Source organism: Talaromyces marneffei, chromosome 1 (genome assembly GCF_009556855.1).
Source record: "Talaromyces marneffei chromosome 1, complete sequence".
In the NCBI taxonomy this organism is placed as follows: Eukaryota; Fungi; Ascomycota; class Eurotiomycetes; order Eurotiales; family Trichocomaceae; genus Talaromyces; species Talaromyces marneffei.
In genome coordinates this window covers 2,181,996-2,208,643 of record NC_072348.1, presented here as the reverse complement: position 1 = coordinate 2,208,643, position 26,648 = coordinate 2,181,996, and the positions used below count along the sequence as shown (strand labels likewise).

Genomic DNA, 26,648 nt, shown 5'->3' with positions numbered 1-26,648 from the left:
TGCCTTTGACTCTAGCCCAGCCAGCATAATATCTCGAACCCGACAGAGAACCAACAAGGTGATCATATGTAACCATCTGCAGCCCGGAGACGGCACAACGATGTTAACTACGGAATCTGACCCCCATATAACCCCTAGTTAAGTTAGTTAACTAACTTAGTTAACATGGATTGATTAGTAATAATAGCCGTCTATTCCTTTTCTGGTTAGCAACTCGTATCTCTGCCGGATGGGGCTTATCAGGCATCAAGGCATGACATCCCTCAACCTACTTTCTTCGATGTCTTGGCATGCAGATATTGACCGCTTTCTGATAAACATTTTCTGCCGATATTTTTTTGTAGATCCGGTTTCAGTCTATTTTCTTTTCAACGGCGTGTGCTCGCCTGCCAAGTTGTCCACAAAATACAGAGATGGCGAAAACTAAGATTATTGAGGAGAATCATAGCGATGAGGAGTCATCGCAATATTCCCCGGAAGAAAACTCCGATGTGCCTTCGATCAATGATAGTGCGGAGGCACATGCAGACCGACCTGCAAAGAGGAGACGAGTATCTGTATCATCGAACGACTCAGACGACTCAGACACAGAGAACTACACCCCAATTGCGCCGCTACCAACACTGTCCCGTATAAAAAAGAAGAGCGATGTATCGGCTGCTTCAAATGCGCCTTCGAATGAAGAACCGGTGTCAAGCCGAGATGCGCGAGACATTGGCCTACAGGTAACGGACTCAACCTTTGCAACTCTCAACGTCGCACCGTGGCTAGTCAAATCTTTATCTACAATGGCAATTCGACGACCCACCGCGATTCAGAAATCCTGTATTCCCGAGATTTTGAAGGGAAAGGATTGTATCGGTGGCAGTCGAACTGGCTCCGGTAAAACCATTGCATTTGCCGTGCCAATTTTGCAGAAATGGGCGGAAGACCCGTTTGGTGTTTTCGCTGTCGTACTGACGCCTACTCGGTAAGACCTCAATATGAACTTTCGAGGCGCCACTACGTTCTGCTAACATATATTTTACTGTAGTGAACTTGCGCTACAAATCTTCGAACAATTCAAGGCCATTTCGGCTCCACAGAGTTTGAAACCAGTCCTCATCACAGGCGGCACGGACATGAGGCCTCAAGCCATTGCACTTTCACAACGACCTCATGTCATCATCGCTACTCCCGGGCGCCTAGCAGATCATATTCGGACATCAGGAGAAGACACCATAGTGGGACTGAACCGTGTTCGAATGGTTGTCATGGACGAGGCTGATAGACTGCTGACCAGTGGGCAAGGAAGCATGCTTCCAGACGTTGAAACTTGTCTATCTGCACTACCACCTTCGAGCGAACGTCAGACTCTTCTGTTTACTGCTACAGTCACCCCTGAAGTCCGCGCTCTCAAGTCAATGCCACGCCCCGCCAATCGTCCTCCCATTCATGTGACGGAAATCGGCACAGAAAACCATGCTCCAATCCCACCAACCCTCAAGCAAACATACCTCCAAGTTCCCATGACACATCGTGAAGCCTTTCTCCATGTCCTACTTTCAACAGAACGAAACTCCACCAAACCCGCCATTATCTTCTGCAATCGTACCAGAACTGCTGATCTTCTTGAACGGATGCTACGCCGCCTTTCTCACCGTGTAACATCCCTCCACAGTCTTCTGCCGCAATCAGAACGAACAGCCAACCTTTCCAGGTTCAGAGCCAGTGCAGCACGTCTCCTAGTTGCTACGGATGTAGCCTCTCGTGGTCTCGATATCCCTAATGTCAGCCTTGTCATTAATTTTGACGTTCCACGAAACCCAGATGATTATGTCCATCGTGTGGGTCGTACGGCTCGTGCCGGCCGAACGGGTGAATCCGTGACTCTGGTTGGCCAACGAGACGTGCAGCTCGTGTTGGCAATTGAGAAAAGAGTTGGTAGGCAGATGATTGAGTGGGAAGAGGAAGGCGTCAGTGTTGAGACAAGGGTGGTTAAGGGCGGTATTCTGAAAGAAGTAGGTGAAGCCAAGCGGGATGCTGCTCGGGAAATTGATGAGGGCAGGGATGTCCTAGGACGCCGCACAAACAAGCTCAAAAAAGTTCGATGATGTTGCTAGTATATATTAGAAATGATACCCACGAGATTAGTCAATGTTTAGACTGTAACTTAAATCATTGTGTTTGGAGCTTTTCTAATACAACGAATGTCCGGGAGAATCGCATTGAAATAAATTAAGGGTATCCTCATAATGGTACTAGTTAAGCTAGAATAATCATACACAATGAATTCCTCCGGTATATAAAGGAAATAGAGTGTTTTGTATCTAGCCAATTAGTGAATCATACTCCTCATCAAGTCAGGGCCAGCTGTTGCCCTCCGATCCGTCATGTTAATTTCTCTCTCCTGTCCTTCCATTTTGTGTGGGATCTGGCTTCTCTAAAATGCAAACATCCAAAAATTCCACAACCCTATGCCTCTGCATGTATCGAGTCTGTCGATGATTGGGTCCACTTGATGAGTTTGTCCATCACAGAATCACTCTCCTGACTCATAGTAATCCCCAGGTCGTGAGACTCAACAACATTCTCTTGTTGTCCAATGTCACTTTGTCTGGGCGTTTTGTCATTATCATCGTCTTCATTTGGCTCGTCAGATGCCTCCGCTTCATCATCCGTCTCTGGAAGATTGACTATACTTAAGGGTTTAGACGAGGGTGAAGCTGCCGTGGTCTGTGCAGAGGACCGAACAGGTCTGGATCGTGGTTGAAGGGGAAGAGGTGGCAATAGTACCCGTTGTTGCTTTGTTGGGGATATCTTTTGAGATATTTGCTCTTGTGGCTGTTGGCGAGGAGTTGACGCGGAGGATGAGGAGGATAAGGTTCTTAGGAATGGGCGACTGTTGGCCTCGAATTGAGAGAGGGCGCGATCGAGAGACTTGTCTCCGACGCGACGCATGGCGGACTGCAGTCTACTTCTAGCCAAGGCAGCTCTCTAAGATATCGAGTCAGCCACGAGTCAGACATTTGCAGAAACAACGTAGAAAATGTAGATGGTCTTACCTGCTGAATGAATAATTTACGAGCTGCAGGTTCTGTAGGAACCCTGCTCAGGCATTCTTCTTTTGAAGTGTCCGGATTGGATACTAGATTATCGCGAGGACTTCCCTCTTCTGTCTGTTGTGAAGTCGGTACCTTGATTGTCTATCACGAACGTTAGTAAGTCATTTCAATACGAACAGTAGGCTGAGGGTTTGTACCTGTCTTTGGCGAGACTGTGTGTTGTTAACATCATCAAATATCTCAAATTCCCTCTCTCCCTCTGTTTGAGAGGTCATCAACACTTTCCGAGGTTCAGACTCGGCCTCCTTGATGTCCTCTACCACTTGATTTATTGAACGCTTCTGTCCGGCGTGACGAGCATCCGACGAGACGTCTCGGGTCTTTGGCGGCGATAATTTGTTGATTGATGCATTGAATGGAATCGCTGTTGTCGGAAATTTCTGTGAGTTTGCGTCGGCGATTCTCTTCGTAGCTGGCGTTAACGACGCGTTGGCTGTCTTCTCGCCGAGCACGCGTCTCCCAGCTTTTTGTGGGCTGGATTCCGAGATCGCTGCCTGCATTTTGAGCAGGTCCTATTATATTTAGAGGTACAAGGGTATATGGAATTGAGGATAGGATGTAGTGCTGGAGTGAGATATGGAGAGTATCGTGGCAGCAATATTCGAGGCGTAGAAGAGGTTGGTTAGGTTCGAAAGGTATTCGGAGATGTTCAATTCCATGCAATGACTTTTGTAATAGGAGTGAGTGAGGATCTGAGGTATAGAACAAATATCGGTATCTCCTCAAAGGATTTTTTCAAGTTTGAAGGCTCGTATGTGAGATCAAATGGCGCGTCAAGAGAAGTCGCGTGGTTGTGGTAATTGTTATATGAGGGCCGTGGGAGGTCTCCGCAGTGTCACCGGGAGTGGAGCTATGCTATGGTCTGGTCCGAGATGCGTTCGCCCCTTCACGTCTTTTCGTGTAGGAACGCCATTACTTCGCGTCTTAACTTGCCCGCAGAAATTGAACTTAATACTGGATGTACCACTCAATTCTTAACCTAGAATTCTACGCATATTTTCCAGTAATGTCCGCATGACTTCAATCTATGATCAATTGGAATGTTCTTGGACCGCGTTTTCCACGTGTTTGGGTTGGGCTGTGTTAACAGTCGTATTCTCAGCTATGGTCCACATGATGGGTTTTCCTTGTGTTGCTACATTCTTCTTATGCCGGTAAACTGCGTCTCTATTTCACGTGTACCCAACGGAGCAATTTGTGATCAATTGTCGTGTTGTGTTTCTCTGAGCGATACCGCGCTCTCGATCTGCGTTTATCGCGATTCCAACACTCGAGGTTTCGTCCAGTGTCAACGTTCAGCTACCCGCTATCTTTCATGGCGGCCCATGGTTTTAGGGGTCACTCTAAAATCTTGTTCCTTGCGATTTATCGACCCGGTATGTATACTTTGAGCGTGTTGGGTGTTCTCGTGTCCAGGCACAGACATTAGTTACTGTTAAGTAGACACCCGTAACCCTAAGTGGGTCTCGTATGTATTGATCCAGCTGCCCTCCTCCGTCATGGGCCTCCATCCACAACAGCGTATGTCACCGTACTTGTTGTGGCCATTCAGTAACCAGCATTCCGGAATTGTATGTACAGTTCGGTTCTAGATGTTGCGCAACGGATTACGTACAGTAAGTATACATGTAGTTGGAACTTGGAAGTCTATACACAAGTAGTCTCCATACATATCAATATTCCTCGCGCACAATCGGCTTCACTCGGTTATTACATATGTAGGTCCTGCTAGGTGTATTGATGATTACGCTTTTCGGGGCTGGGCTTGCCCGGGTATTTGGTCAACTGATACTCGAGTCATTAGGATAGTGACTGGTCGTTCGGGACATTGATGGCTGGAGACGGAGGTGTTATTGCGGACTAACATAAATATATAAATATAACATACATGGTGAAGACGCTAACGATCAGACATGCCTGCTTCTTAGATATATGGTGTTGCACAACCTCAACTGACCAATCGTAAAACACGATGTTAGATGAATGGAACCCCCAAGACCCGAGATATGACGAGCGAATCGAGGACATTTGAAGGACTACACAAAGTCCATGTAATGTATGCGATGCATCGATCCAGAATACATCAAAATGCGGAGAAGCCCAGCACCAACCAGAGCAGTTGCAGCCGCGCTAGTCCGAATTGAGTAAATGTGTTGTGAAACTGACACATGATGGCGATTGAAATTGGCCACAAGTCATGGTCTGGAGAGAACAGAACGGCGGCCAATACACCAGTCAAGTGACCGAAACGAACTCCATTATCAGCGGTAATGTAATGTCTCTGTCCTGTGTTTGCGGGGAAGCCGACCAGTCTAGTTTGGGGCTAGCAGTCCCACATGACCTCATCGCCCTTCCAGGCACAGTACCTTCCTTCCGTTGACTGGTTTCCTTCTTTCCTGACACGATTGGCCCCTTCTTTGTGTTCCAAACTGCAACCCCTCACAGCCATCAACTCAGTTGTATATACCCATATTATCACAGCCGTCGGTTATCGATTTCGTTCTTGTCGTGCGGTCCATTGTTGCAAACGCTCCCGTCCCATGTCACAATGCGCTGGCCCGTTTTAGCTCTGGCTGGGCCCTTGCTACAGGCTGCCCTGTCCGCAGCATCCAGTCTCACGCCGCCTGTTCTTCCGTTGACCGTGAGAAATCCATATTTCAGCACTTGGTTAGCCAACGCTCGAGATGTTCCGTGGTCGAAATGGCCAATCTTCTGGACCGGCGAGGAAATTGGCTTCTCGTTGTTGGCCCAAGTACCCGGTGCAGGCACCGTGTATCCATTACTTGGACGGCCACAGGACTCTTTGCGGAAAGACAGTGGTGCTAAGTATGTCGTGACCGCCTGGTATCATTGTTGTTATTGTAATCTTCCTATATTGATTGACGGATCTTGTGCAGGTATACAATTGATTACCCGCTTTATGGAGGAGCTACATATGATGCCTCGACCACAAATCTGACCTACACCCTTCCCATATCCGACCGTGAGCTGGAAATAGTTCTGTCTTTTCTATCTCCAATTACACCTACATCGACTCTGCGGCAGTCAATCCCAGCTTCATACCTCAATGTCTACGTCACCGGTAACGTCGATGTCAACGTGTACGTCGACATGAATGGGCAATGGGTCAGTGGTGACCGGGGATCACAGCTTGTTTGGAATTTCGACCATATCAATGCCCAAAGCGGAGCCACCAAATTGAAAAAGTGGCAGTTTGCTCGTCAAAATGAGCTACTGGTTTCCGAGTTCGCAGACCGAGCTGAATGGGGTACCTTGCATTTTGTAGCACCCAACGTAACCTCATACACCCGATGCTCCCTCTGTATTGGTGTAGTCACTGACCATTATTTGAATTTTCTAGGATGTACATCACGAGTCTGGAACTTCATCAATATTACGAGATCGTTTCGCTCGCACAGGTACTCTACAAGACGCTGTAGACACCCACTTCAGAGCCATTATGGACGAAGAACCAGTATTCGCGTTTTCCAAACATTTCGCTCTCAATACCACCCATTCGTTGACTAAGTCCGGCTCTGTGCAGTTTACCATGGCTCATACTCAGGATATTGTCGTCCAGTATGCCTCTGCACGAGGGCTAACTTATATGCGACCCCTTTGGAAATCCTGGTTCAACACCAATGACGAACTGTTAGCGTTTCATTATGGAGATTTTGCGGATGCCAATACCCTGGCGTCTAATTACTCAATTCAGCTGGCCGTAGATGCATACAAGTCGGGCGCTGATGACTACGTGGATATTGTTACACTTTCTGCCCGCCAGGTGCTAGGCGCTACCAGTTTTGCTGGAACTCCGGATAATCCCTTGCTGTTCCTGAAGGAGATTTCGTCTGATGGTAACACTCAAACAATTGATGTCATATATCCTGCGTTCCCCTTCTTCCTGTATACCAGTCCTCGTTGGCTGGCCTATCTCCTGGAGCCGTTGATTGAACACACATTGAGCGGACAATATCCAAACAAATACGCTATGCATGATCTCGGAACACACTTCCCGAATGCGACAGGACATCCAGATGGAAGAGATGAATACATGCCAGTCGAAGAGTGCGGAAATATTCTAATATTGGGCTTAGCCTTGGTGAATTCCTTACGATACAGCGATGATCAGGAGTCGATTTCTCTGTGGGCTGATCAGGGTGCCATGGCGCTAGAATCGACATATGACCAGGCACCTCCATTTACTCTAGTGAACCTTCAAACAATTTCCGAGATTGACCATCAAGATGGCAAATGGGGCGGACAGGGTCGTGGTGCGAAGCATGCCCGCCAGTGGGTTCAAAGAAGCTATGACTTGTGGAAGCAATGGACGGGTTATCTCGTAGATTTCTCACTGGAACCGGAGAATCAGTGTACGTAATTTACTAAGCCTTGTTCTGTGTTTTACAACGACTGACTCGTGTGAAGTATCTACCGATGACTTTGCTGGATGGCTTGCGCTCCAGACCAATCTTGCCCTGAAAGGCATTATTGGCATCAACGCCATGAGTCAAATCGCAGATATAGCAGGCGAGGCGTCAGACGCAGCTTATTTTAAGGTAAGCGACTGACACACTGTGACTCAAAGCCTTGACGAAACTATACTAAACATAATCACAATTAAGCGCATTGCGGACGATTATATTGAGAAATGGGAGGAATTCGGCATGTCCCGTGATGGATCACATGCCAAATTGGCATACGATTGGCATGGTTCATGGACCACTTTGTATAACATATATGCCGACGCACAACTCTGCTTCCATCTGGATGGCATAGGCGACGCATATGACGGGTTGATGCAGACACCGTTGTCAACTAAAAAGCGTGGCTTTGTACCAAGGCACATTTATCAGAAACAATCGAACTGGTACCATTTCGTCCGACAAAGATATGGCCTGCCTCTTGACAGTCGTCATTTGTACACCAAAACAGACTGGGAATTCTTCTCCATGGCCGTTGCTAGTGAACAAGTCCGTAGCGAGATCCTTGAATCCGTGGCTACTTGGGTGAATGAAACCGCAACCGATCGACCCTTTACTGACCTCCACGAGACAGAGGGAAATGGCGGTTATCCTGGAATATTTTTCATTGCCCGTCCTGTCGTTGGAGGCCATTTCGCATTTTTGGCTCTGCAACGGGCTTGTGGTGGCAGAGCGATGGATGGATTGTCTTTCTTGAACGATGTTGACCCTGATTCGGATACTGCTGCTGCTGCTGCTACCGAATTCAACCGTATTTCACGGCTGTCATTGGATGACGAGTTATAAGGTGACCACGGCCGATGAGACAGTTATGAAGATATACACCGAGAGCTACCTCAACCAACGTTGGAGCCTGACCTAGGGCTTGTGAAGCTTATACATGGAAAGGGCCCACGGAGGCGTATCTTCTTAGCCTATTCTTTCATGTCATATTTGTTCCACTTATCATTAGTTGCATTACTCTTTGCAACTTCATAATCACATCATCAATCAAGACATCATTACCTCTTGCCATTCTTACCTCGCTGTTCGACGTTGAAAGTAGCAGGAAGGGAAAAACGAAATAGAAAATGGACCGTTTAATTGATTAAAATCTTTTCACTCTTTTCACTCAACTAATCAATCGTAAATAATCAATTGACTCACCCTGAGCGTACATGCTTGAAATCGAGGCTATTTTTTGTATCAGATTAACCTCCTATCGCAAAATATTCCCTTTTTTATCAAATCCTGTTTTTCCTTTTCCCAATCTTTTCTCATGTTTCAGTAGTCAAAAACTTTGAACCACGTTGGATTGAAATGTGGGCGTGGGATGTAGTAGAAACTTATTTACCGCCCAAGCTGGGGAAGTTCTTCTCGTCGACCTGGACAGTAGGGCCAGCAGCGGCGCCGCCACGACCGCCCTCACGGCGAGGGCCGTCACCACGTCCACCGCGTCCACCACGGCCACGACCACTGCTTCCTCGGGGACCATTGCCACGGCCACGGGGCTGCTCGACGAAGCGCATGTCGACTTCGAGGATGTTCTTCTCCTTGCGCTGTCGCTCGCGCTTGCCCTTCTCTTCCTGGGGCTTGATGTAGTTCTCCTCCTGGCCATCGCGTTTGAGTTCCTTGGCGTTTTGCCATTTCTTGTCCTTGCTGCCTTCGTTGGGGGCACGAGCTTCCTTCACACCAAGTTCGCCGCGGTTCTTAGCAGCCAGCTCAGCGAGATAGTCGGCATAGGACTTGGCCTTGTCGGCTTCCTCGGCGGCGGCAGCCTCGCCGCCTTCGACAGGAGCCTGAGCTTCGGCCTCTTCAGCCTTGGCGATGGCTTCACCGGCCTTCTCGTCGTTCCACTCGGCATCACCCTTCTTAGCGCCCCAGCCTTGCTCGATTTGCTTCTCGGAGTCACTGATATTGCGTTAGTTTCATCACGAAGCGCAAGTACTAAATGTATGCAACAGCGACGTACGTGTGAGCGTTGCGAGGTGGGTGACGGTCAGTACGGGCACGACCACCACGGTCGTCGCGTCCTCGGTAACCACGGCGTCCACCTTCCTTCACTTCATCAACAGGGCGGTTGCGGTTGTTGTAGCTTCCGGCATTACGGTCACGGAAGGCTTTGAGGAAAGTTATCAGTTATTTGTTCTGTTTGTTTGCCAGTGCTTGTTATAACTCACCACCGTCGTTGCCGCCTTCGCGTCCACGGCCGCCACGGGCACCACCTCGGGGGGCGGCAGGGGGAGCTGCTGGGGCTTCCTTGGGAGCATCACGCTTGCCGTGACGCTGAGCAGGCTTGTCAATGGCCTTGGTAGGAGGCTCGGGTTCCCTGTCGGAGTCAAGCTCGGGATCGTTGCCTAACACACAAACATGATCATGTTAGAATGGAGGACGATATAAATGATGTAATCGTGATACGAAATACGCGGCCTGGGTAGGCAGGGAGGGAGGAAGAAAATACCGAGAAGCTCGTACAGGTTCTGCAAAAAAGAAGAGAAGAGGTTAGTCGCAAAGAGCAATTGATGAAGCTGATGAACAGAGATAGTCTGTAGATTCACAACGCACCTTTGACCGGACGTCCGCCATGACGCCTGCTTGTTTTTTTGCGGAGGATGACCTTCCTGGGGAAGGCTTCCCTTTACTTTCTTATCGCAACAATTCGATTGAAGGAGGATGGAGGTTAGAGACAGGCAGAATCCTAGGAATGGTAGGATTGCAGCCTTTATGTAGTTCAGGTGGGAAGAGGGGTAGGTGTAGTATTCGGGGATGGAGAATCCTCAAAGGGAAGCAAGAAGAAGAGGAGGAGGTGGTGGTGAGTAATAGGTGGTGGTGGTGTAGAGTGGGTATGATTTGTGATTTGTACAGGCAAAAGTAGACTGGGCCGTTGCCCACTGCCAGAACGCTAAGCGATTGGATTAGCCAACCAGCCCAGCGGATTGCACTTCCGCACTTGGCCGGAATTGTCGTCCATTAGGGCTTAGGGCTTCTATTGTGGCCGAATGCGGCGCTCTAGGTATAGTTACTCTGTATACCAGTTACATAGTTACATATACTACCTAGCCATACTACAACAATGAGCTTCATTGTTGGCCATTCTATTGAATATTGCTTCGTGATTTAATTCTCAAAGAAGGACATCATCTTTCATTCTTCAAAACAGCCGGTCGTATCAATGACCTTCGAGAAACTCCTTGATATGCTGGTTTTTACCAACATCTTGGATAATGTCATCCTCGCCGCAATAGATCAAGAAAAGAAAAGTAATCAACATGTACAAGACGTAAAGAAGTAAGTAAATGGAACACAAAGACCTTGGGCAATAGCCACCGTTTCAATATCCTCAGCGAAAGGAAGAAATAAACCAAAGAAAATATCATCTTGACAGGGTATAATGAGTTTTTGAACAGATGAACGGGGAATCTTATGTGTACACTTGGAACAAACTCGGTTCCACATGAAGCGAGTCCAGTTAAATGTCAAACACAGTTGCACCAACGCCAGTAAAGCACTTTTTTTTAGTCTCCCGCTGTCATAACACATGCACGCTTTTTGAAGTTGCAGAAAATATGAGATGCGGAGTGAGTCGAAGAGAAAGAGAAATGGTTCAAAAACACAATGCGATTAATTAGATTTGTCTCGTGAAGGTTCGTTTCAGAAACCATGTACAGCGAGGAAGAAGTAGAAGAGGGAAGTATATCCGCTGTCGTATCATTGAAGATCTGGAATTAGATCTCGTTGTTTAGTGGCGAAGCATTTCCTGCTCGTAGCTGAATGGGGTCTGGAAATGCATGCTGGCACTCAATCCAAAGGTGTCGCTGTCAAGTACAGGCTCGTATTGATTGAAGAGGGAGTCGCCGGCATTGTACATCCCTTGATCAACATCACCAGTCTGCATAGAAGACGGACCGGGTAAGCCCATGCGGCCTTGTCCTGTTGGCACGGGGGGTCGGTTGAAATTAGGAACATATGCATTTGCATCAGAGGCATTCTCCGCATTGTCAGTATCGTCAAGCATATCCGCTTGGGCGTCGTATTCTTGTTCTATTCATCGGTTAATCACCATGTGCGAGACAAATGATCAATGGCAACTTACCTAGTTGATCATAATGCTTTTGAAATGGAGCAGAATAATATGATTGCATATGAGATGGCATGGTTGCTCCAGGCATCGCGGGTTGTTGCGCCGCATAGGGATCCAGAGGTCTCATTTGATTCACACCCAGTGGATTTTGCTGAGCAAAATCCCTTGGATTTGGGAGTAAAGGTGGTCGATTGCGGTGCTGTTGGGATTGAAAGTCGGCTCCTTTTGGAGACATGGCGCCTTGTAAGGCGAAACCAGGTGATCGTCCTGTTGAGGGAGACGACACATGTGATGAGGGAGTAGGCTGAGGTTGCGGAGAATTCGCATTGTAAACACTGTCTCGTGATTGAGGGAGACCGGAGTGGTCCGGTTTGGGGGCGATGGCTCCCGAAGCCTGTCGTCGCTGGGTAGATGTTCTCCCGATGGCAGCACGTTCAAGAGGCAACGGTTGCTTGGGAGCAAGTGTATTCGCATTGGGTCTCACGGGAGGAATGGCCGAGGAGTTCCCTGTTTTGAGACGCAGCTCTGTCTGTACATCGATGCCTGTGATTGTAGACCCTCGTTAGCCCGGTTTAATGAATGTACCATCCGATGAAGACGAACCCTTTTCCATAAGAATTCTTTCAAGAAGTGAATTCTTATATCGCAACATCAGGCACTCGTCGGCTGCACTCCTGTGGCTCTGTTGCAGCGACTGGAGAGACTCTTCATTTCGCTTGATGGTCGTCTCTAACTGTTTGATGTATTCGGTTCTCCTTTCGCGAAACGCAGCCTGAGCCTGCCGGTTCCTTTGCTTTCGCTCTTCTGATGTGGCATAAATCTGGAAGACGTATTAGAAGTGATATGACAGTTGACTAGAAGCACGACGACATACAGGCTTTCGTCCACCCTTCCTCTTCTGAGTTTGAGCAACATCCTGATTCTGTTCTTCCGGTTCAGGCGTCGATACCGAAGAGCTCATGGAAACATGGCCATCTTGTGCCGCCTCAGTCTTGGGTACTATTGTGTCCATGGGAACGTCATCGTCATTCATAGGCCTAGCGTCGACCACAGGGACCATGTCAATAGACACCAGACCGGGGAGAAACCAATGGAGGGGGGAGACTGGATGAACAGACCCGCGCGCAAGACTCTACCTAAGAGATAAGGGTCTGCATGCAGGTATGTTATCAATCGCGGGGGTATATTTGGGGGGTTGGTCTGGAGATCTTTAGAAATCTGGCGATAACAGACACAAAGGCCAGGGCAACGTAGAGTGAAAGAGGGGGAGGGGAGGCAGTAGACGCTAGAAACGCGCGGCTGGGCGGTTGCTGGGAGTGATAGGCACAATAGGCGACAAGCACGGACAAGGCAATTGCTTTGACATAAGAAGAATTGCGTGACAGGAAGATAGTAGGTTATTCGATGTCAGGATTCTTAGCTGATGTGTAAGAGGATTAAAGGATGGAAAATCGTGAGGTAAAATAATTGGCTAAGAGAAAAGAGGAGAGAAAATCTTCTTTTTTTACACCTTCCAGTTGCGAAGTCATGGTAATAATTTTTTTTTCGCTCTTCTCTTCCCTGGCTCAGCCTAGACAAGGACAGTGGAAACTGGAAGACTTTGAGGGCCAAGACCCAATGACAATGCAAGCACCGGTCACTGACCATGTTCTCCGCCCGCGCACACGTTTTCCATACACTTTAAATACAGACCCGTCCTGGCCCATACAGGGTCTTTTTTTCCCTTGTGGTCTTTTGATACATGGAACGATGGCGTAATAAAAGACTCAGCAAGGTACAGAGAATGATGACATGGCCAATACAGTATCTACAGAGTTTTTTTCTTTTTTTTTTTCCCTTTCGTGGCCAACTCACAGTATATGAACTACATCCATGCCCTGTAACTAACTATTGAGGGTCTCACTTTAATTACTGCTACGACGTATTAGGAACCGCGGAGTTGTTGGACTTTTTCCAATTTTACCAATTTTTGCACGCCTTCTCCTCGGCGACCTCCGCCCATACTCATAGCGCCAACAAGGCCAGCACCAAGTGTAGAGAGGGTTTGCTGCGCCAGCTGTATGAGTTGCACGGCGCACGTCAACGGATCTCGTTTATGAGTGGCTGACGGGGCAAATTAGACGGCTTTTACTTATTTCAAGGTTAGTATTTTCTTTTCTGCAGGCAGCTATTGGCCGGCTATTTTAGCTCCCCGTAATCTGGATCCATTCTGGGACGGTGATCACGCATTGGGATCTCTCCGGATTTCCCTGTTCGGCCACGAGATCTAAATCTGGCTTCCAGATGGACTACGGAGTACGTATATGGATATCGAGTCCTGAATTGCTTTCTTTTCCGTCCTGAGGAGCCTGTTCCGAGGAAACATTCTACTTGAAGTATGGCTGTGTCGGATCACTGACCCTGTAGGCGAAACTCCTAGACATTTGTAGCCTGGAAGGAAAATTCGAGGCAGTCACGCGCCTCCTTTGCCTGAGGCCTAAACGCTTAGTTGCATGGTGGCTCCTTACCCATCTGACGTAGTTCCTCCGTTACCGTACTGTCACGCAATACGGTATTGTATGGTCTGTATTGATGCCTTTTTTGACCTCGACTTCCGCTTCATTTCATTCTTCATTCAGTCTTGCTCTTGCCGATACCCGTCTCCAGCAAAACCATCATATGACACTACCCAACAATTTCAGACCTCTCGATCTGCGATTCATCAGCAATCCTCGTGTTTCACATTCTTACGACCTTAAAAAGACGCAACTGCTCCACCATTGCCTTCCGATCGCCCGGGAGCAGCGACTCTCTTCTGTTGCGTGATTCATGAAACCACTACGATCAGACACAGCTGCGCACATCGCACGGAAATGGAAGGTCAATATCTTCGGTGCAGACTTTTCTGTATTGGAGTCCAGCCTCAGAAACGATTTACCTCGAACATGTGCCGGTGATACCACTCAGCCCTATGGCAAGGCACCCTGACATCGCCCCTGATGACGCACTTGGAGAGAGACAAAATAATCTTCTGCAGCAACTACGATTGATCGCACCACCGTCCATATCCCAGGAGCCACTTTCATCACGATGTCTTGGGTCTCGTTACACACGTTGATTTCGGTACCTCTCAGGTCATAACCTACTTCCGATAATCGCTGTCACTGTAGTAGCCGCCGAGTTGTTGAGTCGAAATACCCTTGTGATACGACGCCGCCACTATCAGAAGTTTATGCATACGTGTGCGATTGTGATACACTACCTTTCTTGGCCGTACGATACCCTCGAGGCAATACTATCAACGTCGATCAATAAACGCCATGTCCAGTCACATCGATCTTGGCGCTAAGTTGAAGCTCTTGAGATAAGTCATGAGTACCATGAGTGACTATTACCACAAGATGCAGGCCTTGTAAATGTTCAGTTTTCATGCCTTTGAGGTAATGTGGTCGTTATGATATGTGATGTCCCTCTAACGAACAGTCGGCTATATGAAAGTGTGAAATCGTAGACTACTTGAACGCCATTTCTCACAAAACCAGAACATCATTTAGTAGAAATATGGTCCTCGATAATTTTTGATCAAATATTGTCTATTCAGATTGATATCTCTCGAATAGATCTTGTTGACCTTAACCCCTTCACATCTGATCAACATTGAACTTTGTACGTAGTGTGGGGACCTCCCCGCATGTAATTCGCCGACTCACTCTGGAATTTATGTAGCCTCGGTTGGATTGCAAATATCCTTGTGTCGACCTTAAGGTTTTGTACCACATATCAGTCAACGACTTCGCATAGTCGTGATTCTGCTAGATTACAGCTCGAACACTCGAAAGTGTACGAACGAAATATATTCCACCAAAATGGCCTCTGCAGAACAGGTCAGCGAGGTCGCGGACAATCACGACGAGCGGGAAACAACTAAAGCAGCAGCAGAACCAGCCGTGACTGGGACACCGAAACCAGTGTCTGATGATGAAGACTCCGAATGGGAAGATCTAGATGGTATAACCTGATTTGGTTCCTGACTTATTGGTTAAGAGGCTCACATTTCCTTTTTATAGAGGTACTGGACGATTTCAGTGGCCCGAAACGATCGACAAATACCGCCGCGACAGCGAAGTCGTCGTCTTCAGATACTCAAAACAATGCAGCTGAGGAAGCATTCATCAAACAACTAGAGATGGACATGCTCGCCCAGCTGATGGGTGGTGGTGAAGCCAGTGGCAAAGGAAAAGCACCGGCACCAGCACCAGTATCAGCATCAGCCACAACGACACAAAGCAACACGGAAGAACTAAGCCTACCGAATCTAATCAAAAAGCTGCAAGGTATGTCAGCGGAAGATGCAGCGAAATTTGAGGAGAAAATGAAAGAAGACGGCGGAATGCAGAACCTTTTCAGAAATCTGCATGATTCAGAAGGGACAGGTGCTGGCAACTCAGCACCTACAGGGCCAGCAGGGGTAGCAGGAGAATCATTCCCCGACACTATTCAAAAGACGCTCGAACGCATGCAAGAATCCGGGGAGAAGGTTACGATAGAAGCCAAAACAAGCCAGGACAAATTGATCGATGCATCGATAGCAAGATTGCTGGAAATGGCCGACGCGACAGCTGCAAATGGTGACAAGTTTGACGTCGAGCAAGTGTTCAGTGACGTGATTAAGGAAATGTCTAATAAGGAGATGCTATACGAGCCTATGAAAGAGTATGATACCAAATATGGGCCTTGGTTGGAGGAAAACAAGGCCACATTATCAGCAGAGGATTATGCAAACTACAAGAAACAGGCTGGAGTTATAAAGAAGATTGTGGAGGCATTCGAATCGAAGGATTATTCGGATGACAAACCAGAATGTCTTGCTTCTATTTGGGATCTTATGCAACAGGTATTCCCGTCCCCCATCTTTAGGCAAGTAGTAAACATCAACTAACAATATAACAACAGATGGAAGCATGCGGGGCTCCTCCGGCAGATCTCATCAAAACCTCCATGGGAGACGGCATCCTACCCAGCCTTGTCCCCTTCATAGATGATATACCTGCCAGCGGCGACTTGAACGATATTGATCCCGGCCAGATCCCTCCAGAATGCAACCCGCAATGAACGACCATCTAGGAATGAAATTATCTCTAATAGTCATTTTTTGAAAAGATCTCCCTGAATGATTCAAGTGTTTGATTCGTTTGTCTTAAAGCCGGTGCAAATTTCGGCAGTGCACGGATTATGTACATAGAGCGACCATGACCCTTATATACGATACCCAATCGATAGTCTCAGATAGAAAGCAAAACTATACAGGAGATATAACCTGAACGCCAATTCGCCAAGCCAACATTATCCGATAAACAATGATGCAATGTAAGTCATTAGAGCGACACCTTCGGTTGATCAGTCAACCAGTTCCATAAAGATATCATCATAGTCGCCGTCATCACCACCAAATATCGAGACACTCTTCGCTGGTGACCGCATATGGTTCTCGTCAGTGGGCAGATTCTCCACAAGCGACAAATCAATATCCTCTTCTTCCATTATAAACTCTTCGAGGGCTGACTGTTCGGGGTCGAGCATCATGTCCTTATTGTCCTCATAATCATTATTGTATTCTTCATTAAGGATTTCGCCGTCTTCAATGTGATATTGCTGCGAAAGTGTCTCCGCTCTGCGACGCATCTGCTCGTCCCATGATTGTTGCTCGGAGTGATATTCCATCATCATAAGCGACTCGCCGCGAGAGCCGAATCGAGCTTCGTCACGATTCTGTTTTACGCGGTTGAGGAAGAGTTGCCGATGTTTGGAGGATGTGGATGTGCTATTGTTGGGCGTGTTACCGCCGCTTGAGGGTGAGCCAAAGATCCGCGAGTATGCGTTACTTGATCCGCCGGACTTTCTGAATCGTTCTTCGTATGTTGAGCGTCGATTGGGGGGTGTGATGGTGTTGTATGCTGGAGAAAAAGAGAATGGTTTGCTAATGCTGTTGTCGCTGTTTAGTTTATTCAAGGGTGATAAAGAGGCATTCTCTTGGTCTTGAATTCCCTCTGGTAAATTGTTGTTGCGCTCGGTCATGGTTGGAGAGATGGCTGCTTGAGCATTCACATTGCGAAAGCCCAGCGGCGAAGGAGATGTCGGGGTATACGGGAATCGACCGGAGTACTGGCGATAATTGTAGCTTTGTTGTTGGGGCGTTTGGGGGATGTATTGAACCTGAGCGGACTGCTGGGGAATGGTTTCGAGCATTTTCTTGTATGACTGACAATAATAGAGTTGTGATGACGAGGGTAGGGAAAGAGGTTATTTGATTTTGATTTTGAAGTAGGAACCGTGGTACAATCTCAAAGCGAGTATCGAATCGAATTGATGTGAACGTTCTCAAAGATACCGAGACAAGCTGTAGTCGTTGAGTATTAATGCCCTCTCAACAGCTGGAAGATGCGATGAGAGTTATGTGCAGCCATCAGTATTGCAGCCAAAAAGTCGCGTCACGCAATGTCGCGGTAACCGCGACCTGCATGAGTTGATAAGATATGTCGAATTCCATTAGCCGTATTTGGACTAGTGGCATCAAGGCACCGCCGAGGCAGAAATATCTAGCCCTAATTCCATGCAAATTGGCAGTCATGATCTATTCTCTTTTACACATTCATAATAGTGAATAGGACATGGTACATTAGGCACTAATATATGTAACATATTGCGGTCATTGCACTAGTGTTCGCAAGGAGAGGTTTACAGGTCACAAATTAAAATAAAATCGCCTTGCGTGATGGTTGTTTGTTGAGGAGCGGGAGGTTGAGTGAGACTCGTCAAGGTCTCCGACGTTATTAAAGGAGGCGTAGTAGAGGTACTTGTAGAAATCGAAGTCGAGGTTGGTATTGATATAGAAGTGGAAGAGGTGGAAAACGAGGTCGATGTTGATGTTGTAGTTGTTGATTCTGAAGTTGTTGATTCTGAAGTTGTTGATTCTGAAGTTGTTGATTCTGAAGTTGTTGATTCTGAAGTTGATGTACTAGTTGAAGTCAAGGATGAGCTACTCGTGCTCGAGCTGGCCGCGACAACGGCCTGGTTTGCTTTCAAGCACCTTTCTGTGTATTCCATTCCGTTAAGCAGACGATACTTGAAGAGTTGACCATGGTAGACATACTTTGCTGATTTTCACAGTCAGGCAGCGTGAAATCCACGGTTTTGTTGGTATTTGCCATCTGTTCGACAGTCAGTATCATTGAAATGTAGTTGAAATTGTCAAGATCCATGTAGAACTTACTAATTGGCATATATTGAATTGATCAGCGCAGCTATAGTCAAGGGAACAACAATCAGTCACCATTAATCACAGAACCTGGGACAGTCACGGCTAGCATACGAACCTCCGCTGTCTAGCCGAGGGAAAATCTGGCTGCATGCGGGGTGTTAGAAAGCTGGTCAAAGCTCATGTAGTAGTGGACTCACAAAAGTATTATTGTCCACGCCAAAGGGTCTTTTGGGATCACCCGTCCTAGTGATAGCTGGTGCTGCAATTCCGAGGATGGTGGACGATGCCTATCATCCCATAAATATCAATTCTCAATTATACGACAAGACAGGGGGCTGGCAAATGTGGTTAATATGAGCCGGAAGACTAGACGAACCTTTTGGTGCAGATGGGCACTTGCTATCTTGTCAACCACCACAGAGGCACTCATCTGAAACCCCATCAATAATGAATTGACCCCCATTGACGCTGTAGCCGCCGTGGCTCTCGTCATGAGCAGTAGTAATACAGATAGTCCAATCAATGTGAGCGAGGACGGTGCTCGAGGTACCGATGTGATGCTCTGCTGAGGCAAGGAAGAGAGAAGCAATGCCATTTTCTTTTCGAGCAGGTTCAAGATTTGGTGTCAATGTAACGGTCTCTTCATAATATTTAATGTCGCTTCTTGGTCTTCATGCTCGTATAAAAGTCGGGAGATTTGCCTCTTAATCAATGGTCAGGTGTCGACTCACTGCGATCTATTATCGCATGGCATCGTGTATGCACTATGCAAGATATTGAAATACAGAGGTTCCAGATACAAATATATTATAACCAAAATAGAATATTCTTCTTGGAATATGGGGTCAACAGCTGAGACCATCTCACGAACTACTGCCTCAGGAGGTTGCGCCAGACCATGTGTGACCACGGTATATCACTAGATTCACTAACAGTCACTGTCACAGAAAGCTTGTATCTAACAGGGTGGTTGGTTGCATGTCAGCGCGTCGTGTTTCACATGCGTTTGATGTTGCCCAATTGATGCCCGTGTTGGTCCTGATTGGTTCACTACACAGGCCCCGCCATGCCCGTCAGACTTCCTCATCCCAGTCTTTCTCTTTACAGTAATTAAATAACGCTTTGGTCTTCGAGATTCCCAAAGAAGAACTATAATAATTGCATAATTAAAGTATATGATACAAAAGCAGGTTGCGGACGCAGCAACAGAAGACTTCTTGCGACCACCGCCTGAAATCCAGAAGGTACCAGCAGATGGGTTGATACATACACACAGGGCTAGAATGATAGCAGTAAAGGTCAAATCGCTTTTTGCCAAGGATAACAAACTACAGGAACCTTTCGTGACAGAAGACAGAAGATTTGTAGATTTCGACAAACGGAAAATAGATAATCAAGTTCAAGAACAGGGTATTCGATAAAGTGGCAGAAATATCACCAATCGGTGCATATGATAACAGTCGGCGTGGTCTGGCGAGAGTCGCAATCGTAAGGAGTGTCGTGTTGATAAAAAGATCAAATGTATAGGCAAGATGATTGCCAGCGCTGTGGAAAACAGTCTATAGGTTTCCAAAATCAAGGAATGAATAAATGAATGCATGAAAGTGACCAGTGGTAATTTTTGATAAATCAGCATCACAGGTGTCTCCGAAACGCCGCCATACAACAAACAAAACAACCCAACGCGATGAAGAGCGGAATCTGCTAGAGCATATAACATTTGGTGTCAAGTTTGTCTAAAAGTTGGACGCGGCGTTCACAGGGCCGGGGTTATGATACTGATCGAGAGTCGAGCGGAACGGAGTGCCACTAGAAGCTGGGCTGGGAGCCTTTTCACGGAGGTTGGAACCGACAGCAGTACCGGCGCTCATCAAGTCGTCTTCGTCATTATCAGGGTCGTGTTTGTTGCGTCCCCAGACTCTCCAGGCAACAAAAGCGACACCCGCGAGAATAATTGCACCACCCACACCGACAACAACACCGATGATGGTGTTTTTGGCACTCTTGCTCAACCCACTGCTTGCGCCCGAAGAGCCGGAGCTGAAAGAAGGCGACGAGGTGCCAGTGGAAGAGGTCGAAGATGCAGACGATGTGGAAGTCTCTGTTGTGGCAACACCGCCAATGGTAGTCGTTCGGGTGATAGTTGTATCAGTCTCACTGGAAGGAGCAGCAGAGGTGGTGGATGGAGGGTCAGATGTCGTGGTAGTCTTAGCCGCTGCAGGATCTGTTGTTGTCGAAGGGGGTTCTAACGTGGAGGTTGACGAAGATGTCTTGCTTGAGGATGTAGTTGATGTTGTGGAGGATGATGATGACGATGATTTGGTGGGCTCGGCGGAAGTAGTAGGATCTGCGGATGTTGCGGCAGTAGTATGGGTAGCGGGTTCTGGAGCAGTCGTGGTCGGTTCACTGGTCGAAGGAGCGGTGGCAGCCAGGGTTGGTGAAAGGATGTCGCCTAGGGACGACAAGCCATCCCTCTTCTCAGGCTCTGCTGTACCGGATACGGTCGCAGCAAGCACGTAGATACCAGCCAAGAACAGTGAAGAACGCATTTTTGCTGCCGTTTCCTATCGCCGACGTCGAGTTAAAGTATCAATATCGGATGAGAGACGATAGGCCGAACAAGATTGACGCTTAGTGACTGCCAGACGACCGATCGTAAAGTGTTGATCTGGGAGGTTGATGAGCAAGGCAAGTCGGCTCGAGAGGGTTTGTGGAAGCGAACGACTTGACAACAATAGTGAATATATCAAAACGAGAGGAAGAAAAGCACAAAGGAAAACGAATGGCGGTAATAGAGTAAGTATCTGATGCACGCAAGTCGAGTTGGCTGAGCGAGGAGTAGTGAGTGAGTCCGTGAGCAAAATCAAATCAATGGAAGGGGATAAACAGAAGTCACCTGGGCGGGAGTGATGGAAAGAACCAAGGGAGGAGCCTTCGCTGCCAAGACCGAAAGGGACGGAGCAGCCAATGAGAGGGCGAGCTAGTGCCAATCAGGAGAAGGGAACACGACAGGCCGGCACTAGCGGTGCTTCAGGCCAATAACAGGCAAACATTCAACCTGGCTGTACAACGTCTACTCTACGGAGTATACGCGTACTACAATAGCAGGTACATTACAAACACAGCCTCAACTCGTACAGTAACTGGTTGTCATAATATGCCATGTCAGACTGTCGGAGTCGATGCTACATCGGCACACCGTTGATGCGACTCTATACTCGACGTCAAATCTATACCTATGCTGGAGTGACAATGGGTGAAACAATTGCCTGTCTGTCCGTCAGTCTTGCTGACAGCACGAAAATAGCAACATCACATTCGATCTCTTCAGAACTTGTCGGTACAGTCGGTCATTCACGGACACGATTACATACTCCGAGAACTTTTATGTATGTGGTACGTACATAGTAGAAGACTTTTCAGCATCGCCGAGCCACTATGGTGAAACAAGAACCGCCGATCCGCGTATCATGTGAAAGGATAGCATTACTTACTCCATAGTTAGTAACGTAGATACGGTTGATTATTTCAATATCGGCAGTGATAATCATAGTATCGGTGTTAACGGTCCAAAAATATTCTTCTACTCGAACAATGATGTCAACAATCATTGAAGAGTACCTACTATGTAGTTAGTTATGGGCCATGTCAACATGGAGAGTACAGCTCATCGAATGCTTTGATATTGCACATGATTTTGTTTGAATCTGTTGGGTTTCATTTCACCCAGCGTATACTTCGTAATCCAACGACCCAAGGGTTTCGAAGGCCCCCCCCCCCCCCAATATCTACTATATAGATCGTAACGGTCAGAGACAACGTCTTAAGTTGGGGAAGCTTAGGATCAAATTTGCACAAGCTATTGGGCAAGCACGGACGGGACCAAGGACAACAATCATGAGCTGAATCACACACGCTGAGTGGAATTTTTCGCATTACGTAGAAGTATGTCCATCTACTTGAGGCTACCACCGGGCCCATGGAAACGCCATGGTCGGTTGAACTATGATCAGCTCCGAACAGCCAAGTCTATTGTCATCCCCCATGTATTCTTTAGCATCATTGGATCAAAGGCCAGATAATATTTCTTCATCCAGTGAACAAGGTCTTTTGTCCACTATGTGACTAGTATTCCACATAATCTCATTTCTTTTGAGTCATAGAGGGCTGATCGGTACGAGATACACAACGGTTGGATAACCATTACTATCTGATGGGTGTAGTCCTCTCTATCCCCCAGTCACAAGTAATACATCAAACGATTCAAAGGGTTGCTCCCGGCACCAAGCTTGAACAAATAACTGGTACAAGACATCTGCCTCTGGCACGGCCGACAGATCCGTACATAGTAGTTTAGATAGTGAGCAACACGTCATTAACCAAGGACCAGCCTCTTTTGACGGGAAGCCCATGTCAATTGAAGAAAGTAACTCTTGCGTTTTGGGTATTGTAAAACTGAACAGCTGTATAAACAATGGACATCATGGAGTTCGTATCAGTTTCGTTTCGTTGGGTTGCCTTTGAGTTGGTCTTGGATCTGCTCTTTGAACAGTCGTAGAAAATGTTTTGTTCCAGCTGTTCGGGGATCTAATGTTAGCTTCGCACACAGCTGATTTGCGATGTCGAAGGCACAAACAGGTCTCTTCGATATTTGTTCCTCCCATTTCCTCCGGTGGCACACCATGCCGAGCACGTTCAACTCTTCGATGAACACTGCGAACCATTTGATGAAAGGCCGGACTGCGCAACAGCTATTCGGAACGAGATTAGGAGATACGGGATGAAAGATTCGGTCTCAGCGCACTTACGCGATTGATAGCCCATGCCTGGAGTACAAGCCAGAGTTAGTTGGCGGAATGAACTCAAGGGGAAGACCAACAGGAAGTTCCTCACCTCTACAAAACGAAGCCAAAACATATTCACCTCGTCAGACAAAGAGTTCGCCTAGACAGGAAAATCATCAAGCATGATCAGTTACTGGCCAAACCGAATGACCTTGGGAGGCAAAAGAAGCTATGCTGAGATGGGTGCAAGGTTAGAAATCAAGCACGTAGTCTAGAAGGGGAACTGTGGTACCGACCCGCCGGCATTTACCTATCCGCTGCTGGCCGAATTTAGTGAGTTAAGGCTTGATCAAGCCTCACGAACAACGAGTTCCTTTGTGAATTTCGAGAATAAAATTTATCGACGCCTCCCCCCTCCTCCCCCCCATAATAATTGTTGTGGTAATTATTCTTGCTTTGTACCTTATTAGAATTTATAACTATTCCCCCCCCTGAATATATACTTCATTGAACCATTTCCTTCCAGCCTACCGTACTGATAGTTCCAGGGGACTGCTGGACCAGTCTGCAAAGTCACCAGTAATTTTTCATTGCTTTAATCTGCCCTGGCTCGCCAGTCGCACCTGCACCTCCCTCCTTTTCAACCGACAGGATTAATCTGGGTGGCTTCTAATCCTCACGTTAACCGCCACTATCCAGTCACTTGCAGCGAAGAGCCCAAGGTTGCTGGGGGTTATCGTCCAACGAATTACCATCGAACCCCTCCATCTGGTGCGGCTTGGGCGTCCTCAGCGGCCGACTGCGGCCCCTCCAACATCAACAACCGGAATCCTGGACACCCCAAAATCTCCCAGCAGCTCTCTCAGCTGCCCGGATCTGACTTCGTTACAGATCACTTCGCTGCATCTGGACCCTCCCAGTCCAGTTTCGCTAAACCCGTCCGGCGACGACTCCTTCTCTGAGAGGGGTGCTTCCCGAGCCTCGTCTCCCACTACGTCAGGTCCTCGAGGCCGATCGCGAAAGATCGCTGAGACCGGCAAGAAAGCCTCGAGAAAAGCCCTCAGTGTGTTAAATCGCTTCCGTGCTCTGCATCACAAGTCATCCGGGAAAATGGCGCAGTCGGCCATTCGAATCGACACCGATATTCATGGAACCAAACGAGGATTACCACACGATGGGTCTGAAGGATCGGATTATTTGGCCGTAGCGGATGAGGATCAGGTAGATACGCAGACAACGACGATTCCAGGGCTGCCGCCGTTCTTGAACCTTCCATATACAGGTGAGACATTCGGTCATCGTGGTTATAGAGGATGTATAGCTGATCGTGTGACACGTTTTTTGACTAGAAATACGAAAGAAATTCGAAGATCTTGAATGGCTACAACGCTCCCGGATTGCGGAAGGAGCAATGTCCAAAGACCCTTCGCATAGATGGGCTATCGACACAAGTCCGGAAGTCAAGGCACGAAATCGTTACCAAAATGTTCAAGCTTGGGCAAATTCACGCATCCGATTAAAGGTTCCGGAGGGGGAGTGCGACTTTATCAATGCATCTCCTATCACACTCAAGGATTCCCGAACGGGCGATGAGACGAGGTATATTGCTACGCAGGTATGTTTGTTTGATAGGTCTTCAAGCTGTTAGGATAGTCTTGTCTGACGGACTGGTGACAGGGCCCGAAAGTCGGCGTTCACTTGGCGCATTTTTGGCATATGGTGTTCCACGAAAGCGCAGATGTGGCAGTAATCGTTATGTTAACGCAGACGGTCGAGGCCGGAAGAGAGAAATGTGCGCAATACTTCCCATTAGACGAGGACGATGCTGTGATGAACTTTCCGGCGGAAACGGACGACTCTTTAGCCAGTGATCAGGATACCCAAGAGGAAGAAGAGGAGGAACAGGAAAAAGAAATAGAAGGCACTTCAGAGATATCCGGAAGTATCACGCTTCGCGAACATTACTTTGATGAGGCATGCCGATCTGAGATCCGGAAATTGGAACTCCAAATAGGCAATGAAAGCAAGGTTGTATGGCATTTTCTGTTTGCTGGATGGGCGGATTACTCGAAACCCGAAGGAGAAGAACGTGACGCACTTCTCCAACTCTTACAGCGCACAGCTGAAAGATCGTCATCGGAGAATCCTCGCATAGTCCATTGCAGTGCCGGGGTTGGCCGTACTGGCACTTTCATTGCCCTTGACCACCTGTTACGAGAGCTAGACTCTGGCGAACTACTGAGTCCCAAATCTGCCAACGAAGACCCAATCTATGAAACGGTCAACCAATTACGAGAGCAGCGAATGATGATGGTCTACAATGAAATGCAATTGCAATTCATCTACGAAGTCATTCGAGAACAAAGCATCCGTAAGCTAGGAGGCTCACTAGATGACGAGATGGCTCTGGATCTGCGGTCGCCGAAAGTTGCACGATTGTCATCGAACGAGAACTATACGGTTTCGGACAAGCCAGAATTGGAGCCTGAAACCAAGGAAGATACTCTGGCCACAGAAAGCCCCGAGCAATCTCCAGCGGTTTCGGATGACGAATAAACATTCATCACGGGGAGTGAAAAATTGCTTCGTTGATTGTATTCAAAACATGATTTTCCTACCTGCATGCATATGACGTCCATGATTATTTATAGATTTCATACCACATTACTTTCACCTGGTTCCTCCTCTTTTGTTTCCTTGTATATGCTTGTCGTCGCTGTTCCTACACATGTGTTGTATATCAAGCAGCAGATACCCTTCCCTTTTGGTGTTCGAGGTTCATGCATGGCCTGGTTCTCTGTGTATATCTTTGAGCCTTATATTATGGTATATTTAATTCGAGATTATTTTGTGTACAGAAATGTGCGAAGGCCTTCCTTGTATGCACAATGGACAGTCATGGTACATAGAGATCGGTGCATTCAGAGTATGAAGTTTATACCAAGCACCAATGAAGATATCCGCCCAATAGTTCATAAG

General features: G+C 47.4%; 11 protein-coding genes across 11 annotated transcripts; 4 read left to right on the top strand and 7 right to left on the bottom strand.

The window, feature by feature from the left end:
- Positions 1-413: 413 nt before the first annotated feature.
- EYB26_000821 (uncharacterized protein) lies at positions 414-2,093 on the top strand (the record flags this gene model as incomplete). The annotated part of the gene is made up of 2 exons (XM_054260135.1): positions 414-970; positions 1,034-2,093. 2 exons carry the CDS (start codon positions 414-416, stop codon positions 2,091-2,093), a joined length of 1,617 nt encoding a protein of 538 aa, XP_054116110.1.
- A 361-nt stretch (positions 2,094-2,454) lies between these two features.
- EYB26_000820 (uncharacterized protein) lies at positions 2,455-3,604 on the bottom strand (the record flags this gene model as incomplete). Its single annotated transcript, XM_054260134.1, has 3 exons — positions 2,455-2,976; positions 3,045-3,185; positions 3,242-3,604. The coding sequence occupies 3 exons, from the start codon at positions 3,602-3,604 to the stop codon at positions 2,455-2,457; spliced, it is 1,026 nt and encodes a 341-aa protein (XP_054116109.1).
- Positions 3,605-5,652: 2,048 nt separating this feature from the next.
- EYB26_000819 (uncharacterized protein) lies at positions 5,653-8,374 on the top strand (the record flags this gene model as incomplete). The annotated part of the gene is made up of 5 exons (XM_054260133.1): positions 5,653-5,930; positions 6,002-6,398; positions 6,466-7,477; positions 7,533-7,663; positions 7,730-8,374. The coding sequence occupies 5 exons, from the start codon at positions 5,653-5,655 to the stop codon at positions 8,372-8,374; spliced, it is 2,463 nt and encodes an 820-aa protein (XP_054116108.1).
- Positions 8,375-8,913: 539 nt separating this feature from the next.
- On the bottom strand, positions 8,914-10,153 carry EYB26_000818 (uncharacterized protein; the record flags this gene model as incomplete). The annotated part of the gene is made up of 5 exons (XM_054260132.1): positions 8,914-9,478; positions 9,540-9,687; positions 9,748-9,924; positions 10,029-10,047; positions 10,133-10,153. The coding sequence occupies 5 exons, from the start codon at positions 10,151-10,153 to the stop codon at positions 8,914-8,916; spliced, it is 930 nt and encodes a 309-aa protein (XP_054116107.1).
- A 1,153-nt stretch (positions 10,154-11,306) lies between these two features.
- Positions 11,307-12,708, bottom strand: EYB26_000817 (uncharacterized protein; the record flags this gene model as incomplete). The annotated part of the gene is made up of 4 exons (XM_054260131.1): positions 11,307-11,608; positions 11,661-12,191; positions 12,252-12,468; positions 12,523-12,708. The coding sequence occupies 4 exons, from the start codon at positions 12,706-12,708 to the stop codon at positions 11,307-11,309; spliced, it is 1,236 nt and encodes a 411-aa protein (XP_054116106.1).
- Positions 12,709-15,493: 2,785 nt separating this feature from the next.
- On the top strand, positions 15,494-16,739 carry EYB26_000816 (uncharacterized protein; the record flags this gene model as incomplete). Its single annotated transcript, XM_054260130.1, has 3 exons — positions 15,494-15,635; positions 15,695-16,521; positions 16,581-16,739. 3 exons carry the CDS (start codon positions 15,494-15,496, stop codon positions 16,737-16,739), a joined length of 1,128 nt encoding a protein of 375 aa, XP_054116105.1.
- Positions 16,740-17,024: 285 nt separating this feature from the next.
- Positions 17,025-17,873, bottom strand: EYB26_000815 (uncharacterized protein; the record flags this gene model as incomplete). The annotated part of the gene is made up of 1 exon (XM_054260129.1): positions 17,025-17,873. One exon carries the CDS (start codon positions 17,871-17,873, stop codon positions 17,025-17,027), a length of 849 nt encoding a protein of 282 aa, XP_054116104.1.
- A 489-nt stretch (positions 17,874-18,362) lies between these two features.
- EYB26_000814 (uncharacterized protein) lies at positions 18,363-19,480 on the bottom strand (the record flags this gene model as incomplete). Its single annotated transcript, XM_054260128.1, has 6 exons — positions 18,363-18,718; positions 18,778-18,835; positions 18,898-18,928; positions 19,001-19,029; positions 19,083-19,172; positions 19,262-19,480. The coding sequence occupies 6 exons, from the start codon at positions 19,478-19,480 to the stop codon at positions 18,363-18,365; spliced, it is 783 nt and encodes a 260-aa protein (XP_054116103.1).
- Positions 19,481-20,621: 1,141 nt separating this feature from the next.
- EYB26_000813 (uncharacterized protein) lies at positions 20,622-21,434 on the bottom strand (the record flags this gene model as incomplete). Its single annotated transcript, XM_054260127.1, has 1 exon — positions 20,622-21,434. One exon carries the CDS (start codon positions 21,432-21,434, stop codon positions 20,622-20,624), a length of 813 nt encoding a protein of 270 aa, XP_054116102.1.
- A 1,946-nt stretch (positions 21,435-23,380) lies between these two features.
- Positions 23,381-23,802, bottom strand: EYB26_000812 (uncharacterized protein; the record flags this gene model as incomplete). Its single annotated transcript, XM_054260126.1, has 4 exons — positions 23,381-23,460; positions 23,522-23,636; positions 23,694-23,711; positions 23,779-23,802. The coding sequence occupies 4 exons, from the start codon at positions 23,800-23,802 to the stop codon at positions 23,381-23,383; spliced, it is 237 nt and encodes a 78-aa protein (XP_054116101.1).
- Positions 23,803-24,779: 977 nt separating this feature from the next.
- On the top strand, positions 24,780-26,225 carry EYB26_000811 (uncharacterized protein; the record flags this gene model as incomplete). The annotated part of the gene is made up of 3 exons (XM_054260125.1): positions 24,780-24,951; positions 25,019-25,284; positions 25,347-26,225. 3 exons carry the CDS (start codon positions 24,780-24,782, stop codon positions 26,223-26,225), a joined length of 1,317 nt encoding a protein of 438 aa, XP_054116100.1.
- Between the last annotated feature and the right edge of the window lie 423 nt (positions 26,226-26,648).